The sequence below is a fragment of the Salmo salar genome, chromosome 02 (assembly GCF_965601325.2).
Source record: "Salmo salar chromosome 02, fSalSal1, whole genome shotgun sequence".
NCBI lineage: Eukaryota > Metazoa > Chordata > Actinopteri > Salmoniformes > Salmonidae > Salmo > Salmo salar.
In genome coordinates, this window is record NC_138292.1 from 76,126,147 (window position 1) to 76,147,423 (window position 21,277).

Below are 21,277 nucleotides of genomic sequence, written 5' to 3' on the forward strand. Positions count from 1 at the left end.
GACTGGATATGCCGAGAGTTGAGTTCGGATTGGTCTGCCATGTAGCACACTTCCGTCTATAACGTGAGCTGCTCAGTATGTGAAGATAATGAGCAGCTGTTTTTTTAAAGATATAACGTTAGCAATGGACTGCTCTCAACAACATTGCTGCCTTGAATTTAGCAGGCGCTATAGACAAAGATCAGTGGGGAAAAGTTGTGATGGACTACTACTATGGTCAGTTTGAACTGGAGTGACTTGACACAGGTTGTGATAAGAGTCACAGTGATAATAGTCATTGACTCAAAGCCACATTTCAAACGTTGCTTGTTAGGGGGAGGTAGTTGCAGAAACGTTGGAATGGTTTAGTCGGCTTCCTCAATAGTTGGTCCAGATGATCCATCGCCTGCAGGAGTGGCGCCACCAGCACCGGGGAATCCACCAGCCATGCCTCCAGGCATAACACCAGCACCCTGGTACAACTTGGTGATGATTGGGTTGCACACAATGTATAAATCGATGGTTCAGATTACAGGATGCCATATTTTACCATATTCTGTTCCAGTTATAGGGGTGTTCAGATTCAATTAGATCTGTGGACCATACCTTTTTAATGGTTAGTTCAGAATATGAGCTTTCCAATAGTTGTTTATACATTTTGTATTTATTAACTTTTACTTATTGAGGGTAGCCCAAATGAGACCAGGGTCTCATTCCCAATGGTGCCCTGAATACAAACATTTTCTCCCAAACAGGAAGAAAAACTAATAGAACAAGGAAAATAAAAACAAGCACCAAGAACAACCTCAACACCACAATTTCAACATATAAACCACCTCAATCAATCGAAAGAACTGCAATCTGCCTGAGTCCCATAGGGGGAGACACAATAGGCCCGGCGAGAGGGTTTGGCCAGGGTCACTTTACTTGGCTCATCGCGCTCTAGCGACTCCTTGTGGCGGGCCGGGTGCCTACAGGCTGACTCCGGTCGTCAGTTGAACAGTGTTTCCTCCGACACGTTGGTGCGGCTGGCTTCCGGGTTAAGCGGGCGGGTGTTAAGAAGCGCAGTTTTGTGGGTAATGTTTCACGCATGACTCGACCTTTGCTTCCCGAGCCCATTGGGGAGTTGCAGTGATGAGACAAGATCGAAATTGTGGAGAAAAAAGGGGTAAAATACAATTTTCATTGAAATAATCCACCACCAGAGTCCTAACCTGCCCTAGAGGCACCAGGGAATCAAGATGCAAGGAGTTTTGTAGGTTATTCCAACAATGGGGGCAATAAAACTAAAGGAGGATTTACCTAAATTGGTCGAGACCAGAGGGACCTCAAGAGTTAACTAATCTTACGAGCGGCTTTGGTAGCTCATTATTTCATACGTTAGCAACAAAGTTAGGTACGTTGGAAGCTTCTGTAGTAGAGCTTTGTAAACAAAAAGGGAGTAATGAAGTGATCTACAGGACTTTAGTGTGGACCAGCCAACCTTTTGATACAGGATGTAGTGGTGAGTATTAAAACTGTCACCTGTGAAGGGTAATTTGGTAGATGGCCTCCAAAGTTTTAAGAGTAGTAGCTGCTGCAATCTGGTAAATGGTATCACCTTAGTCAAGAACTGTTAGGAAGAACTGTCAGGCTGCTTCCTGCTATTTAGGGAGGGGCAAGATATATTCCTAAAACCGAGGCCCACTTTGCAAACAGATTAATAATCCAAGTTTTAACAGATAAACCAATATTATTTTTATTAATAGTAAAGAGAACAGGTCCCAGTACCAGGAAACTAGACTTCACACCATCAGAAATCAAACATTGAGTCCTGTCTGACAGATCATTCTCAAACCACTTTCAAGAACCTCAACCTTTGAATGAGTGTGATGGTCAACAGTGTCCAAGGCCTTGGAAAGTCAGCACAATAATGTTTCTGATCAAAGCAATTGAACACATCTAAAACAAGCGTAGCAGCTGAAACTGTGCTCTGTCCAGGTCTAAAACCTGATTGGTTCACATTAAGAATAGAGTGGGAAGTTAAAAAAGTTAGTTTACAGTTGGCCAGGGATTCAACACTTTGGAAAGGCAAGATAACCTGTTATGGCTAGGGGGCAGTATTTTCACAGCTGGATAAAAAACGTACCCGATTTAATCTGGTTACCACTCCTACCCAGTAACTAGAATATGCATATACTTATTACATATGGATAGAAAACACCCTAAAGTTTCTAAAACTGTTTGAATGGTGTCTGTGAGTATAACAGAACTCATTTGGCAGGCAAAAACCTGACAAGGTTTCAGGCAGGAAGTGGCCTGTCTGACAAGGTGTCGTTCTTAATGTCTCTGTTTATTGAAGAGTGAGGATCTTAGCTGTCCCGTGACACTTCCTACGGCTGCCATAGGGTCTCAGAAGGCGGTAAAAAGCTGAATCGTGGCTTTGCAGGCTCTGGCTGAAAAAAAGTAGCGCGTTTGGGTAGTGGCTGGTTACAGTACTGTGAGACTCAGGCTCGTGCCAACGTCGACCGAAAGCTTTGTTTACTTTCCTCTGTTTAGCTAAAAGGAGATTCCCGGTCGGAATATTATCGCTTTTTTACGAGAAAAATGGCATAAAAATGGATTTTAAACAGCGGTTGACATGCTTCGAAGTACGGTAATGGAATATTTAGATTTTTTTTGTCACGAATTGCGCCATGCGCACAACCCTGATTTACCATTTCAGATAGTGTCTGGGACGCACGAACAAAACGCCGCTATTCGGATATAACGATGGATTATTTTGGACCAAACCAACATTTGTTATTGAAGTAGCAGTCCTGGGAGTGCATTCTGATGAAGACAACAAAAGGTAATCAAACTTTTATAATAGTAAACCTGATATTGGTGAGTGCTAAACTTGCCGGGTGTCTAAATAGCTAGCCCGTGATGCCTGGGCTATGTACTTAGAATATTGCAAAATGTGCTTTCACCAAAAAGCTATTTTAAAATCGGACATATCGAGTGCATAGAGGAGTTCTGTATCTATAATTCTTAAAATAATTGTTATGCTTTTTGTGAACGTTTATCGTGAGTAATTTAGTAAATTCTTAGTGAATTCGCCGGAAGTTTGCGGGGGGTATGCTAGTTCTGAACGTCACATGCTAATGTAAAAAGCTGGTTTTTGATATAAATATGAACTTGATTGAACAAAACATGCATGTATTGTATAACATAATGTCCTAGGGTTGTCATCTGATGAAGATCATCAAAGGTTAGTGCTGCATTTAGCTGTGGTTTGGGTTTATGTGACATTATATGCTAGCTTGAAAAATGGGTGTCTGATTATTTCTGGCTTGGTACTCTGCTGACATAATGTAATGTTTTGCTTTCGTTGTAAAGCCTTTTTGAAATCGGACAGTGTGTTTAGATAAAGGAGAGTCTTATCTTTAAAATGCTGTGAAATAGTCATATGTTTGAAAAATTGAAGTTTTTGTATTTTTGAGGAATTTGTAATTCGCGCCACGCCTATCATTGGATATTGGAGCAGGTGTTCCGCTAGCGGAACGTCTAGATGTAAGAGGATAATTAGCAAATTCTACAGTAGTTATCTAAGTCAGAAGGATCTCCTTTATGTAGGGGGAGGACATGTGCTGCTTTACAGATCTTAAGGACAACACCAGAAACAACTGTAAAGTTATAATATATAGGTCAATGGTTCTGTGATAAGTGGTGCAGAGAGTAAGAAGGGATTATGTGAATCAGCTATACATGTTTTACTTTCTTACTCTTTAGCATAGCACTTAGTACATCATAGACATCAAATGGGGAAATTAAGATAAAGTCTGTGAGTCTGTTAGTGCATCGTTATCTACAAGGTCATGTGACTAAGGGACTCTCTAGTAGAATGATGTGCATTTTCAGAGATTATCCTTTCAAATAATTGGCCAGTTTAAGCTAAATGGTTATTAAAAGTACCACAAATTAAAATTCTGTCTGGTATGGGACCAGAGGCTGTCAAAACCTGCTGGGACAACAAGGGGGTGGAGTTGTTTAAAATGTTTTACCACTTTCCAGGAGTTAGCATGTATAGCATGTATATTATAGAGATCAGTCCTTTCAGGAGCCCAGATCATTTATTAATAAATCCCATCATTGGATGGTTTGGTAGCTGGGTTTCCCAAGGGACTCCATAGGCTAACAAAGCTAACATGAGTTGTAAATATGAACAAAAGAGTTGCCTGGTAATGTGTATGTATCTGGTAATGTGTATGTATCTGGTAATGTGTATGTATCTTGTAACGTGTATGTATCTGGTAATGTGTATGTAACTGGTAATGTGTATGTATCTGGTAATGTGTATGTATCTGGTAATGTGTATGTATCTTGTAACGTGTATGTATCTGGTAATGTGTATGTAACTGGTAATGTGTATGTATCTGGTAATGTGTAGGTATCTGGTAATTGGTATGTATCTCCCAAACCTTGGAATGTTCTCATACCATTACTGTCCATGATATCAGCATGGTTACGGATTCCACATTTGGACCATTGGGGAGAAGCAAATGGCCGCCCTCCAGATAACAAGGCATTAGTGTGAAATAATACCCAACATCTGATCTGAGGCTTTTGACCATTCTTTGTTCTTAATCATTGTTGGGGAAAATTTTTATACATATCAGATGTTGGGTACTATATGTATTGAATAGTATATGAATCCTATCAATTAAAATGTCAAATTTGGGCACAATAAATTTGCTTAATTTCTCAGAGATCAAATTATATTCATATTATATAACATGGATGTGGAAATCTTACTTCTTCTGGTCTTCTGAGTTGGAACTACCTGATTTGTAATAGGTGTCCATGCAATCATAACCTTTAACAGCGGCTAATGCAGCCCCTGCTGCTAACGACCATGGAGAGCCGAACATGGCTCCCAACCCCAATGCAGCCGAACTGGCAAGTGCTGACCACTTGCAGCCGTTCAATTTTTCTTCTCTTTTTCTTATTTCTTCCTCTTCCTGTCTCCTCTCTCTCTCTCTCTTCTCCTCTTCCTGTTTCTTCCTCTCCTTTTCCTTGTTGATCTTCATCTGGGCCTCCTGGTACATCTCATTGGTGTAGTGTTTTCCTCCATTCCTCGACACCATCTCCTCTATCTTCTTCAGTAGCTCTGGGACCTGAGTGTCTTTTCTCTTGTCATTGTTTAGGGAGTGATATCTGCCCCCACAGATATTGATGAGTTTCTGTAGATCTTTGCTCTTAGCCAGAAACTCCTCCACTGTTTTTCCCTTCAGTAGATCTTCATGTGTGAACAGCACTATGGTGTACATTGAGGCTTCTTCTCCAAAGCTCTCCTGGATCCACTTCACAGTGTTCCTCTCTTCCTCTGTGAACCTCCCCAGTCTGATCACCAGCAGGAAGGCGTGGGGTCCTGGGACTGACATATAGATGGCCTTTTCTATTTCACTTTTCATCTCTTCTTTAGACATTGTTGTGTCATAGAGCCCTGGGGTGTCGATGACATCAATCTTCCTCCCATCCACCACTCCACTCTGTTTCTCACTCTGTGCAGTCACAGACACTGGAGAATCCTCCGCTATAAACACCTTTCTCCCCAGGATGGTGTTTCCTGTTGCACTCTTCCCTGCTCCAGTCTTCCCCAGCAGAACTATCCTCAGGTTAGAGGGCTGCCCTGAAACGGTGGAAACAGACAAGAAATTATTGATTTTGTAATATTATCTTAAGATAAATGCACAACGCAGAGGACTAAAGGTCAAGAGGACTAAAAGTCAATAGAGTACTAACAATCAATGGAAATAGAGTTTTTTCCTGTAATAGCGAATTATTGATCAATGGGTCAGAGACATGGAAGGAATTTGTCTAGACATTGAGCCTGAAATAGGCCATTGGCCCAGTTTTGTAGCAAGGAATTATAATTGGTCAACCACAGGCTAGGGTTGGGTTATACAAATACATCCTGTCCCTTTGTTCTGTGGAAAGAATCACAGAGGAGAGAATCACTGAGGACAGGGGAGAATGAACATCTACCTCTCAGCATAACATCTATGATTTGTCACTCTTTGAATAAACCTATTTTTCTCCCCCTCATTTGCTTTGGGGTCTGTGTTATTGAAGAGTAACATCAACTGCTAGCACTTGGTGCCGTGACCCGGATGAATTGGTCGTAACCAACAACAAGGAAAGACTCAACTGTGTGTTGATCCAGGGAAAAGAGAGACCAATTGAGCGCAACCCATGGGATTTAACTCTTAATCTCCTGATTGACTGCTAACATATTGCTGGGTGAGTCAAGACCGTTTTATTTTTTTTTACCGTTATTTAACCTGTTGGGTCTAGGGGGCAGCATTTGCACGTCTGGATAAAAAAAATGTACCCGATTTAATCTGGTTACTAATCCTACCCAGTAACTAGAATATGCATATACTTATTATATATGGATAGAAAACACTCTAAAGTTTCCAAAACTGTTTGAATGGTGTCTGTGAGTATAACAGAACTCATTTGGCAGGCAAAACCCTGAGACATTTTCTGACAGGAAGTGGATACCTGATGTGTTGTATTGACTTTAAACCTATCCCATTGAAAAACACAGGGGTTTAGGAATATTTTGGCACTTCCTATTGCTTCCACTAGATGTCACCAGCCTTTACAAAGTGTTTTGAGTCTTCTGGAGGGAGATCTGACCGAACAAGAGCCATGGAACGGTGATGTCCCATTAGACACCTGGCGCACTAGTTCATGTTGGGTACCCTCGTTCCAATACGTTATAAAAGAGTATGCATTCGTCCACCTTGAATATTATTCATGTTCTGGTTAAAAAAGGCCCTAATGATTTATGCTATACAACGTTTGACATGTTTGAACGAACGGAAATATATTTTTTCCCCTCGTTCATGACGAGAAGTCCGGCTGGCTTACATCATGTGCTAACGAGACGGAGATTTTTGGACATAAATGATGAGCTTTTTTGAACAAAACTACATTCGTTATGGACCTGTGATACCTGGAAGTGACATCTGATGAAGAGAATCAAAGGTAATGGATTATTTACATAGTATTTTCGATTTTAGATCTCCCCAACATGACGTCTAGTCTGTATCGCAACGCGTATTTTTCTGGGCGCAGTGCTCAGATTATTGCAAAGTGTGATTTCCCAGTAAGGTTATTTTTAAATCTGGCAAGTTGATTGCGTTCAAGAGATGTAAATCTATAATTCTTTAAATGACAATATAATATTTTACCAATGTTTTCTAATTTTAATTATTTAATTTGTGACGCTGACTTGACTGCCGGTTATTGGAGGGAAACGATTTCCTCAACATCAATGCCATAGTAAAACGCTGTTTTTCGATATAAATATGAACTTGATAGAACTAAAAATGCATGCATTGTCTAACATAATGTCCTAGGAGTGTCATCTGATGGAGATTGTAAAAGGTTAGTGCATCATTTTAGCTGGTTTTATGGTTTTGGTGACCCTGTCTTTGACTTGACAAAACATTACACACAACTCTTGTAAATGTACTGTCCTAACATACTCTAAATTTATGCTTTCGCCGTAAAACCTTTTTGAAATCGTAAAACGTGGTTAGATTAAGGAGATGTTTATCTTTCAAATGGTGTAACATAGTTGTATTTTTGAAAAATTTGAATTTTGACATTTATTTGGATTCAAATTTGCCGCTCTTGAAATGCACCTGCTGTTGATGGAGTGCACCACGGGTGGCACGCTAGCGTCCCACCTAGCCCCAAGAGGTTAACCTGTTTAGGATAGGGGGCAGTATTTTGACGGCCGGATAAAAAACGTACCCGATTTAATCTGGTTATTACTCCTGCCCAGAAACTAGAATATGCATATAATTGTTTGATTTGGATAGAAAACACCCTAAAGCTTCTAAAACTGTTTGAATAGTGTCTGTGAGTATAACAGAACTCATATGGCAGGCCAAAACCTGAGAAGATTCTATATGGGAAGTGCCCTGTCTGACCATTTCTTAGCCTTCTGTAGCCTCTTTATCAAAAATACAGGATCTCTGCTGTAACGTGACATTCGTTCCCAGTCAACTTACCTGGTTAACCTCTTACATCTAGACGTTCCGCTAGCGGAACACCTGCTCCAATATCCAATGATAGGCGTGGCGCGAATTACAAATTCCTCAAAAATACAAAAACTTCAATTTTTCAAACATATGACTATTTCACAGCATTTTAAAGACAAGACTCTCCTTTATCTAACCACACTGTCCGATTTCAAAAAGGCTTTACAGCGAAAGCAAAACATTAGATTATGTCAGCAGAGTACCCAGCCAGAAATAATCAGACACCATTTTTCAAGCTAGCATATAATGTCACAAAAACCCAGAAGACAGCTAAATGCAGCACTAACCTTTGATGATCTTCATCAGTTGACACACCTAGGACATTATGTTATACAATACATGCATGTTTTGTTCAATCAAGTTCATATTTATATCAAAAAACAGCTTTTTACATTAGCATGTGACGTTCAGAACTAGCATACCCCCCGCAAACTTCCGGGGAATTTACTAACAATTTACTAAATTACTCACGATAAACGTTCACAAAAAGCATAACAATTATTTTAAGAATTATAGATACAGAACTCCTCTATGCACTCGATATGTCCGATTTTAAAATAGCTTTTTGGTGAAAGCACATTTTGCAAGATTCTAAGTACATAGCCCAGCCATCACAGGGCTAGCTATTTAGACACCCGGCAAGTTTAGCCTTCACCAAAATCAGATTTACTATAACAAAAATGTTATTACCTTTGTTGTCTTCGTGAGAATGCACTCCCAGGACTGCTACTTCAATAACAAATGTTGGTTTGGTCGCAAATAATCCATCGTTATATCCGAATAGCGGCGTTTTGTTCATGCGTTCCAGAAACTATTCGAAATGGTAAATCAGGGTCGTGCGCATGGCGCAATTCGTGACAAAAAAATTCTAAATATTCCATTACCGTACTTCGAAGCATGTCAACCGCTGTTTAAAATCAATTTTTATGCAATTTATCTCGTAAAAAAGCGATAATATTCCGACCGGGAATCTCCTTTTCGGCAAACAGAGGAAAAATCACAAAGACGGGGGCGGCCAGGGCACGCGCCTAAGCCCACAGTCCCTTGATCGGCCACTTGACAAAGGCGATAATGTGTTTCAGCCTGGGGCTGGGATGACAACATTCTGTTTTTTCCCGGGCTCTGAGAGCCTATGGAAGACGTAGGAAGTGTCACGTTAGAGCAGAGATCCTTTGTAATTGAATGAGATGGCAAACAAGTTCAAGAAATGGTCAGACAGGCCACTTCCTGTAAAGGAATCTCTCAGGTTTTGACCTGCCATTTGAGTTCTGTTATACTCACAGACACCATTCAAACAGTTTTAGAAACTTTGGAGTGTTTTCTATCCAAAGCCAATAATTATATGCATATTCTAGTTACTGCGCAGGAGTAGTAACCAGATTAAATCGGGTACGTTTTTTATCCAGCCGTGAAAATACTGCCCCCTAGCCATAACAGGTTAAGGGTTTGACCAATGGGTGGTGAAGAGCAAGATGTGGCCGATGGATGGAGAGCCAGACATGTTTTCCTTAAGGGTCTGACCAATGCAACCACCAAATGTGTTCAAAAACTGAAAGAACCGTTTGTTGAATTTGAAGAAAGGTTTAGAGCAGAGGTGGTTAGACACAGTAGGTTACCCGACATGGAAGATGAAAGATATAGAGCAGGGATGGTTAGTAAATGTAAATGGTTAGACACGGTAGGTTACCCGACATGGAAGATGAAAGGTATAGAGCAGAGGTAGTTAGACACAGTAGATTACCCAACATGGAAGATGAAAGGTATAGAGCAGAGGTAGTTAGACACAGTAGGTTACCCAACATGGAAGATGAAAGGTATAGAGCAGGGATGGTTAGACACAGTAGGTTACCCAACATGGAAGATGAAAGGTATAGAGCAGAGATGGCAGATATCTAACAGAACTAACCATTATCAATTTATTTTGGTCCAATGAAGATGGATGCAGGGGTGTGGATGGGCTCATTTGAACAACCTATTTTAGGCCTTGATGTTATTATGCAACTTGACTCTACATTGAACATCTCTGAAGGGAAGGTGACGTGGCAAATTAGACAACTGCAGGAAAGTACAGTTCAGAACCATCCTATTTGGACTACAAAGAAAAATGAGAGTGGAACTTTGGATATGGAACCAGTGTGCTTGACAGGTGTTGCCCCACCTTGCACAAAACAATATCCCATTAGCAAGGAAGCTATGGAGGCTACTAAAGTAGTTATTAAAGATTCTGCCGACATGTTGTTCATACTCTTTTGACAATGATTCGAGCTGCACAGGTCACAGCTGCTCGTTGGAACAAATGGTCAACTGTGTTGGAAACTCCTAACATCATCATACAGTACAACGTGGCACCCAATGTAATCCAGCTACGCTGATGCTTCCTCCAGATTCCACATTACTTGAACACGACTGTTGTGAGTTGGTTTTGGATCAGCTCTCTGATGGGTTTATTAAGAGTCATCCGTTGGAAAATCCTGAGTTTATCTTATGGTTCAAGCATTGTGGAGGGGGGTGTGAGGAAGGCAGGCTGGGCAGTTACTACAATGGACAATGTGATAGTGACAGGCACGTTACCTGCAGGAACATCAGCACAGGTGGCAGAATTGGTGGCTTTAACAGAAGCATGTAAACAGGCTGAAGGAAAAACAGCTAATATCTACACAGACTCAAGGTATGCTTTCGGCGTTACCAATGATTTAGGAAAAATATGGAAAAAAAGAGGATTCATGACATCACTGGGGGCTCCTGTGAAGAATGGACCAGAGGTGATGGCTCTACTGAATGCTCTCCAGTTACCTGGACAAGTTGCAATTTTGAAAATTAAAGTACATGGAAAAATCTTTACAGACAAGAGTAAAGGTAATGATCTGGCTGACAGAGCTGCCAAGCCGGCTGCCAAGAGAACACCTCTGTCACCTAAACTGATTACGAGATACACCTTGGATACATTGCAACACATTAGAGACATTAGAGACATGCATACCAAAAGATGAAGTGTGGGAATGGATGGCTGCAGGGTGCAAACTCAATCATGAAGGTCTGTGGAAATACAACCTGAGATGTGAAGCGCCAAATGCACTCTTACTCTACTTGGTGATACAGATCCACTCTTTGGGACACATTGGTGTGGACAAGATAGTTTATCGTTTTGTGGGCAAATGGTGGAATCCTGGTGTGTGGAAAGAGGCTGAGGCTGTTGTGGCAAATTGCAACATTTGACTGGAAAACAACACCAAAGGACAGTGAAAGTACAGACACGACGAGCACCTGCCCCACCAGGACCCTTCAGACATCTACAGCTTGACTACATCAAGCTGCACAAATGTAAAGGACAGGAAGATGTGCTGGTCATTGTTGATCCTTTCTCACGATGAGTTGAAGCCTACCCTACTAAGAACGGAACCACACAAAACACAGCTAAAATTCTGATTAGAGAAATCATAGACAGACAAGTAAAAGAGGCGTGGGGAATAAGTCCCGAGGGGGGACGTGACATAGTACCAGGACAGTGGGTGATGGTAAAAAAAATATGTAACTGTCACATGGGTTGTTGAATGGAGACCAAGGCGCAGCATGTTTAGTGGTCATCTCGAAGTTTAATGAAGAAAAATGAACACTTTACAAAAAGAAACAAGAAAACGAACAACAACAGTCTCGTCAGGTACACACGACTAAATGGAAACAACCACCCACAAAACCCCATGAAAAACAGGCTGCCTAAGTATGGCTTACAATCAGAGACATTGAAAGACAGCTGCCTCTGATTGGAAACCATACCTGGCCACAACATAGAAAATGACAACCTAGAATGCAACTCTAGACAACCCACATAGAAAACAGAAAACCCAAAACACATTTACAAAACAACCCCCTGTCACGCACTGACCAATCCACTGGGGAAAAATAACCTCATACCGGGTCAGGATGTGACAGTACCCCCCCCAAAGGTGCAGACTCCGACTGCACCCAGACCAAAAAAACCAACAATAACAACCCCAAACACAAAGGGAGGGCAGGGAGGGTGACAACAGTCTATGGCGGCTCATATGCTCCACCCAGAACCTTCCTCTTCTCCCGATCCTCCAGCTCGGAGGTGGCTCTGGCTCAGGGCGTAACCTCCATTCCGCCCGCAGATCCCTCCGCTTCTGTAACATAGGCCTGTGGATCATTATTGGAGAAATCGGACTGTAGATCCTTACCGGACTCACTGTGCTGTAAACCGCCGCTGGAGGATCTGGGCTGCAGGCCACCGCTGGAGGCTCTGGGCTGCAGGCCGCCGCTGGAGGCTCTGGGCTGCAGGCCGCCGCTGGAGGCTCTGGGCTGCAGGCCGTCGCTGGAGGCTCCAGGCTGAGGAGCGTCGCAGGAGGCTCCGGACTGTAGGCCGTCTCAGTAGGTTCCAGACTGTAGGCCGTCTCAGTAGGTTCTGGACTGTAGGCCGTCTCAGTAGGTTCCGGACTGTAGGCAGTCTCAGTAGGTTCCGGACTGTAGACTGTGGCCAGAAGCTCTGGACGGGGAACTGTCGCCTGAAGCTCTGGACGGGGAACTGTCGCCGGAAGCTCTGGACGGGGAACTGTCGCCGGAAGCTGTGGATGGGGAACTGTCGCCGGAAGCTCTGGACGGGGAACTGTCGCCGGAAGCTCTGGACGGGGAACTGTCGCCGGAAGCTCTGGATGGGGAACTGTCGCCTGAAGCTCTGGACGGGGAACTGTCGCCGGAAGCTCTGGACGGGGAACTGTTGCCGGAAGCTCTGGACGGGGAACTGTCGCCGGATGCTCTGGACTAGGAATGCGCACTGGAGGCCTGATACGTGGGGCTGGCACAGGAGGTGCCAGACTGGTGACATGCACCTCAGGGCGAGTGCGGGGAGCAGGAACAGGACGTACTGGGCTGTGTAGATTTACTGGAGGTCTGGCGCTTGCGGCTAGCACAACCCGTCCTGGCTCGATGCTGACTCTAGCCTGGCAAGGGCGGAGCGCTGACACAGGACGAACTGGGCTGTGCTGGGGAATGAGGGGTACCGTGCGTGGAGCAGGCGTAGGATATACTGGGCCATGGAGGCTCACCGGAGGTCTGGCGCTTACGGCTAGCACAACCCGTCCTGGCTCGATGCTGACTCTAGCTCGGCAAGGGCGGAGCACTGGCACAGGACGAACTGGGCTGTGCTGGGGAATGAGGGGTACCGTGCGTGGAGCAGGCGTAGGATATACTGGGCCATGGAGGCTCACCGGAGGTCTGGCGCTTACGGCTAGCACAACCCATCCTGGCTCGATGCTGACTCTAGCCCGGCAAGGGCGGAGCGCTGGCACAGGACGAACTGGGCTGTGCTGGGGAGTGCGGGGTACCGTGCGTGGAGCAGGCGTAGGGTATCCTGGGCCGAAGAGCCGCACTGGAGGCCAGATACGTTGACCCGGCGCACTTCTCCCTGGCTGCCGGCCAACTCTCGCACTGCAACGTTGAGGAGCTTGAATAGACCGCACCGGATTGTGAGTGCGTATGGGCGACCTAGTGCGCATCACTCCATTCTGCATTGCTCGCCCTTCTGCGCGCCTGCTCCGCCGTGCCCTTTCCGCCAGTACCTCTCTCCGGAATCTAGCGTCGTGCTCCCTGCTTGACTCCCCGACTGGCTCCGGTTTACTCCATGGCTCTCTCCGAAATGCCCGGGAAGTTAGATCAGGGCTCCTCCCTGACCTCGCCGAACTCCCCGCATGCCCCCCCCCCCCCCGAAATCTTTTGGGAGGATGCCTCTTCGCCTCCCCTATTGGAGGATACAGCGCCTCATAATACCGTCGCTCCCTCTTGGCTTCTTCCAATTCCTCCTTCGGGCGACAATACTCCCCAGCCTGGCTCCAGGGTCCCTTCCCATCCAGGATTTCTTCCCACGTCCACGACTCCAAGTACCTCCTTTCACGCTGCTTGGTCCTTTTGTGGTGGGTGGTTCTGTCACATGGGTCGTTGAATGGAGACCAAGGCGCAGCGTGTTTAGTGCTCATCTCAAAGTTTAATGAAGAAAAATGAACACTTTACAAAAAGAAACAAGAAAACGAACAACAACAGTCCCGTCAGGGTACACACGACTAAACGGAAACAACCACCCACAAAACCCCATGAAAAACAGGCTGCCTAAGTATGGCTTACAATCAGAGACAATGAAAGACAGCTGCCTCTGATTGGAAACCATACCTGGCCACAACATAGAAAATGACAACCTAGAATGCAACTCTAGACAAACCACATAGAAAACAGAAAACCCAAAACACATAGACAAAACAACCCCCTGTCATGCCCTGACCAATCCACTAGGGAAAAATGACCTCATACCAGGGTCAGGACGTGACAGTAACAGACTATTTAGGGCCAAAATGGGAAGGTCATTATAAAGTGTTGCTCATAACAAGGTCAGCAGTGAAAGTCCAGGAAAAATCACGAAAAATCACCAAAGATACACTCATTGCAAGGTTGTCCATTTTGATGACAAAGCGGAACCTGGAGAATAAAGAACTGATAGATAACAATCGGGGCCAATCTCAGGTGAAGAAGCATAGTAAGATGATCAGAACCTGATAAGCTTCTATGTTGTACACAACAGTCATCATATTAGGGATATGTAGGTGAAATGTCCAACTTTTTCATGAAAATCGGGACATGCTTACTTAGGGAAATGTATGTGAAATATACATTTGTCTTGAAACCAGGACGTTACTTTCATCATTGTTTCCTTCGTTACAGGTTATGAGAATCTACCATCTGAAAATGCAGCAATATCCCTTTGACCCAAGGACTGTACATGAAATGATACAAGATCACCGGTGAAGTGTTCATTAGAGAAGTCCTTATCAACCAGTGGAACGGAATAAGAATTCCTCACTACCGGCAGACTGTCAGAACATAATTTCTAATAGTTATCTATGTGGGACTGATACCAGTGTGTCACGCCCTGACCTGAGAGAGCCGTTTTTCTCTGTTTGGTTAGGTCAGGGTGTGACATGGGGTGGGCATTCTATGTGTTGTATGTCTATGTTGTCTTTTTCTTTCATTGGCCGAGTATGGTTTCCAATCAGAGGCAGCTGTCATTCGTTGTCTCTGATTGGGAATCATACTTAGGCAGCCCTTTTTTCCACAGTCAGTTGTGGGATCTTGTCTTTGTGTTGCATGTGTTTGCACGCCTAGCTTTTCGTTTGTTGTATTGTTTATTGTTTTTGCTGGTTCTCATTTATCAATAAATATGATGAACTCAACTCACGCTGTGCCTTGGTCTCCTCCTAACGACGAACATCATAGAAGATCCCACCTCCAAAGGACCAAGCAGCGTGGTCAGGAGGACTGGATCAAGCAGCGTGCCCGGGAGGAGATGGCATCCTAGTTTCTGGAGGTGTTGGAGGAAAGGATAGACTGGAATTGGGAGCAGGTATTGGATAGAGACAACAGCCTGCCGAGGAGGCAGGTGGAGGCAGCGAGGGAGTCACGGCAACGACGGAAGCCCGAGAAGCAGCCCCCCCCAAAAAAAATTGGGGGGGGGGGGGCACACGGGAGATTGGCAGAGTCAGGGTGGAGACCTGAGCCAACTCCCTGTGCTTACCGTGGGGAGCATATGAACAGTCAGGCACCGTATTATGCGGTGATGCGCACCGTATCTCCGGTGCGCATTCCTAGCCCGGTGCGCTCTGTGCCTGCGCCCCGCATTTGCCGGGCCAACTCAGCGCTCCTGGTCTCCAGTACGCCTCCTCGGTCCAGGATATCCTGCGCCGGCTCCACGCACTGTGTCGCCAGTGCGCATTCATACCCAGTGTGTCCTGTGCCAGCGCCCCGCATTTGCCGGGCGAAAGTAAGCATCCAGCCAGGACGGGTTGTGCCAGCTGTACGCTCGAGACCTCCAGTGCGCCTCCACAGCCCAGTATATCCTGTGCCTGCTCCTCGCCCTCGCCCTGAGGAGCGTGTTACCAGTCTGGGGCCACCTGCGCCAGCCCCACGCATCAGGCCTCCAGTGCGCCTTCCCAGTCCAGAGCTTCCGGCGACGTCCCCCAGTCCGGAGCCTCCAGCGACGTTCCCCAGTCCGGTGAGACCTGTTCCGGCTCCACGTAAGAAGCCTCCAGTGATGATCCATGGTCCGAAGCCTGCAGCTGCGGTCCCCTGTCCGGAGCCTCCTGAGACAGCCCACAGTCCGGAGCCACCAGAGACGGCCCGCAGTCCGGAGTCTCCGGCGACGGTTCGCAGCCCCCGGCGGCGGTTCGCAGTCCGGAACCTCCGGCGGCGGTCCGGCGATGATGCAAATCATTTTATAACATTTTTGACATGCGTTTTTCTGGATTTTTTTGTTGTTATTCTGTCTCTCACTGTTCAAATAAACCTACTATTAAAATTATAGACTGATCATTTCTTTGTAAGTGGGCAAACGTACAAAATCAGCAGGGGATCAAATACTTTTTTCCCCCACTGTATATATTTTATTTTTTCTATTATTTTCCAAAAATACATTTGAAGTATATTTCTTTTTAAAATGGTCTAGAGGGGAGTGTAACAATATTTTAAGATAAATACACAACGCAGAGGATGAGAGGTCAATAGAGTACTAAAGGTCAAGAGGACTAAAAGTCAATAGAGTACTAACGATCAATAAAAATAGTGTTTTTTCTGTAATAGGGAATTATTGATCAATGGGTGAGAGACATGGGAGGAATTTGTCTAGACATTGAGATTGAAATAGGATATTTGTTATTTTGCCATTGGCCCAGTTTTATTGCAAGGAATTATAATTGGTCAAGGATATGTGCTGCCTCTGGAAAAGACAATGTGATCCAAATAAACAAACAAACAAGTGTGTATGTGTGTCGTGTGTGTGTGTGTGTGTGTACTGTACCTTGGCATTGACCAGTGAAGTCTTGAAAACAGAGTGTCAACAGAAACAGAATCTTCAGAGTCCTTCCTCTTCCTCGTGCCATTACTCCAACTGCAGCCAATCAAAAACATGGAAACAGACGATGACCTCACTACAAAATAAAAAGTCCACATTTCTTTGGTGACTCATGCAGTGTTCGGCAAAGTTCCTACTTTTACAGATAATAATTTTTTCTCAGCTATTTGACTTTCAAACAATAAAAACTATTAAACTATAAACTATAAAAAGAGTGATGATATGTGGTATAACTGGATAAACACAGTACATTCCTTAACAACGTAGCCTACATCAGGTGAACATAATGTACTCATATAGGGCGTATCAAATGACATTCTAAACATGGCTACTATTCTACCATTGCCTGGCTGCTACTGTCAAGACCAGATAGACCAGTTAGAGGTTGTGTTCCCATTAACATCAAACATCACAGCTACTGTGTAGACAGACAGGAAAAGTTCAAACAATAATTAAGTGGAATCAGTATAACTGAAACCAGTGCTTAATGTGTAAATCGGGAGGTGTCAGAGCACAAAGCATGTGTTCCTCTGTTCCTCTGCTCAGACGTTGCTGACATCAGATCTTACAACACCTGGATAGGTATTTTACATATCAGCTAACCACATCATGTGTTTCAGCAATCTGTCAGTCAACCAATGGTTGATGCATGCAACGTCTAAGCAGTGTGACCTTAGTCAGTACTGACAAAAACCTGCAGGTGTGTCCCTCACAGCAACAACCTGCTATAAAATGGCTGTTGACCCAAGATCAGCCTCCTTGAACACAATACAGTATACTGCACTATCTCTGCACTAAACAAGGTACAGTATACTGCACTATCTCTGCACTAAACAAGGTACAGTAAACTGCACTATCTCTGCACTAAACAAGGTACAGTATACTGCACTATCTCTGCACTAAACAAGGTACAGTAAACTGCACTATCTCTGCACTAAACAAGGTACAGTATTGTAATAAAGATAATCTAACGTTTTACCTAATGATATATAAGGAGGGCATTTGCACAACATGCTTCACAACAGCACACAACAAAATTCCAGAGACATATTGAGCAACCAACTGATACCAATCACGACCACACCCAGAGACAGATGGCTGACTTAAGCACTCACACAAGAATGTCAAGACATGAAAGCGCCCTAGCCACATGAACTGACCACTGGTGTAAAAAACAACATTCCATGAATATCGCAACCACCCAGACACGAATTAGCAGAAACACACACACACACACACTTAGGTGTGTTGGACTCCGAGGACAAAGGACACTGCCAAGGGCCAATGGGAAGTCGACACCACCTGGAGAATGGACCGTCCCTCCACTCATCGACCAGTCAGGAGAGCGGACCTACTAGACTCAACGTCAACACACTGTTATTTCATTGTATAAATTGGATGTACACTATGTTTCGGGGCTCTCTTCTGCTAGTTCCCTATGAGCTAAACGAAGGAGTCCGTGCACGCTTTGCCAAATATCTTTGTCTCATAATAAACTGCCTTACTATAAACTGAATCCACCCGGACCAGCGTCTTGACTTGGTCTCCTTCTCAAGTAACTGATCATCAACAGTATACTGCACTATCTCTGCACTAAACAAGGTACATGTTTCAGGTAAAAGTCTAACCATGCTTCTCCTTTCACTGTTCTACAATATTAAAATGTGTATAAACACAAACAAACTGTATTGCATAATGTGACTGTTAACAGCTACATGATTTTATTGTTTTGACATTTTATGTTAAGTGATGTAATCATATGATTATTTAAGCATAAATGTTAACAGATCTGGTATCAATAAAATGTCTACTTAATATTGTGCTACAGTTATTCAAATACTTAACTTAGATTGTTGTACAACATTTAATTTGTAAGGTAGTTAAGTTGAATACTCACTTTTAGTGTGGTTGCACAGATCTGTTAATTGTTGTCCCCTGTTGTCACAGAGACCTGAAGCAGTGGGCCTGCTGGTTTTGCATAGCCAGGTGCCCCAGGTGGGTGGAGATTTACCTTAAGGACCAATGGAATGGTCTAAAACTCATGCAAAACTAAAGCGCCCAATGTGCTGCACCTTACATTCTGTTAAGTTTCATTTTCCCAGAAACTAGTCATTTCAAACCAATGAGAGAGTGTTGCTAGGCAAACATTATTATACTCAGGATATGTAGAGTCTGAATTCTGATTGTGTGTCGCTTTTTAACCTTGGCTGCTTGCCAGAATCAGAAGACAGGCCACATATTTGGGCAAGATTTAATGTGTCGCACACAAAAAAAAGGTAATTTTTTTTTATAACAAATTAAACTGAATTTTAAAATGTAACTTTACAGTTGCCTAGTCTGGTCACAGATCTGTTTGTTCTCTTTCTTTATTTTCTTTTTAAAAATTGTTTTAAAAAACATTTATTAACAAATATCAACAAACAAAAGAGGAATATTCACATGCAAACAAGCATACATACAAACTATTTACATTGCCAGGAATCCTAAACAAACAAATCACATTAATTAATAATACAACAAGTTGTAATTGCCTTTTTGTTTTTAATTTGAGTTAAAGTAGTGCCATATTGTTTTATAAAGTGAGAAAAGGTAGGTTTTGAATTAGACCATTTGCATTTCTGAATATTAAATTTACAGTAGTCAATGAACTAATCACTGATCATAATCTTGATGTGATTGGCCTGACTGAAACATGACTTAAGCCTGATGAATTTACTGTGTTAAATGAGGCCTCACCTCCTGGTTACACTAGTGACCATATCCCCCGTGCATCCCGCAAAGGCAGAGGTGTTGCTAACATTTATGATCGCAAATTTCAATTTACAAAAAAAACAACGACGTTTTTGTCTTTTGAGCTTCTAGTCATGAAATCTATGCAGCCTACTCAATCACTTTTTATAGCTACTGTTTACAGGCCTCCTGGGCCATATACAGCGTTCCTCACTGAGTTCCCTGAATTCCTATCGGACATTGTAGTCACAGCAGATAATATTCAAATTTTTGGTGACTTTAATATTCACATGGAAAAGTCCATAGACCCACTCCAAAAGGCTTTCGGAGCCATCAACGACTCAGTGGGTTTTGTCCAACATGTCTCTGGACCTACTCACTGCCACAGTCATACTCTGGACCTAGTTTTGTCCCGTGGAAGAAATGTTGTGGATCTTAATGTTTTTCCTCATAATCCTGGACTATCGGACCACCATTTTATTACGTTAGCAATCGCCACATATAATCTGCTCAGACCCCAACCAAGGAGCATCAAAAGTCATGCTATAAATTCTCAGACAACCCAAAGATTCCTTGATGCCCTTCCAGACTCCCTCTGCCTACCCAAGGACATCAGAGGACAAAAATCAGTTAACCACCTAACTGAGGAACTCAATTTAACTTTGCGCAATACCCTAGATGCAGTTGCACCACTAAAAACTAAAAACATTTGTCATAAGAAACTAGCTCCCTGGTATACAGAAAATACATGAGCTCTGAAGCAAGCTTCCAGAAAATTGGAATGGAAATGGCGCCACACCAAACTGGAAGACTTCCGACTAGCTTGGAAAGACAGTACCGTGCAGTATCGAAGAGCCCTCACTGCTGCTCGATCATCCTATTTTTCCAACTTAATTGAGGAAAATAAGAACAATCCAAAATTTATTTTTGATACTGTCGCAAAGCTAACTAAAAAGCAGCATTCCCCAAGAGAGGATGGCTTTAACTTCAGCAGTAATAAATTCATGAACTTCTTTGAGGAAAAGATCATGATCATTAGAAAGCAAATTACGGACTCCTCTTTAAATCTGGCTATTCCTCCAAAGCTCCGTTGTCCTGAGTCTGCACAACTCTGCCAGGACCTAGGATCAAGGGAGGCACTAAAGTGTTTTAGTACTATATCTCTTGACACAATGATGAAAATAATCATGGCCTCTAAACCTTCAAGCTGCATACTGGACCCTATTCCAACTAAACTTCTGAAAGAGCTGCTTCCTGTGCTTGGCCCTCCTATGTTGAACATAATAGATGGCTCTCTATCCACCGGATGTGTACCAAACTCACTAAAAGTGGCAGTAATAAAGCCTCTCTTGAAAAAGCCAAACCTTGACCCAGAAAATATAAAAAACTATTGGCCTATATCGAATCTTCAATTCCTCTCAAAAAAAATTGAAAAAGCTGTTGTCACTGCCTTCCTGAAGACAAAGAATGTATACGAAACGCATCAGTCTGGTTTTAGACCCCATCATAGCACTGAGACTGCACTTGTTAAGGTGGTAAATGACCTTTTAATGGTGTCAGACCGAGAATCTGCATCTGTCCT

At 43.5% G+C, this 21,277-nt stretch overlaps 1 protein-coding gene across 3 annotated transcripts in view; it reads right to left on the minus strand.

Annotated features, from left to right (window-relative positions):
* Positions 1–566: 566 nt before the first annotated feature.
* LOC106592611 (GTPase IMAP family member 7) overlaps positions 567–21,277 on the minus strand; it is a 30,932-nt gene continuing 10,221 nt past the window's right edge. The window contains exons 1-3 of one of the 3 annotated variants that reach the window (XM_045709876.2): positions 18,863–19,053; positions 16,912–17,001; positions 567–5,632 (exon numbers count right to left, since the gene is read on the minus strand). In XM_045709876.2, coding sequence (XP_045565832.2) covers positions 4,752–5,632; positions 16,912–16,993 — 963 coding nt within the window. In that variant the 5' untranslated portion in view covers positions 16,994–17,001; positions 18,863–19,053 and the 3' untranslated portion in view covers positions 567–4,751. Of the gene's footprint in view, positions 5,633–16,911; positions 17,042–18,862; positions 19,054–21,277 lie in introns of those variants that run through there. The other 2 variants (XM_045709884.2, XM_045709873.2) reach the window with 2 other exon arrangements.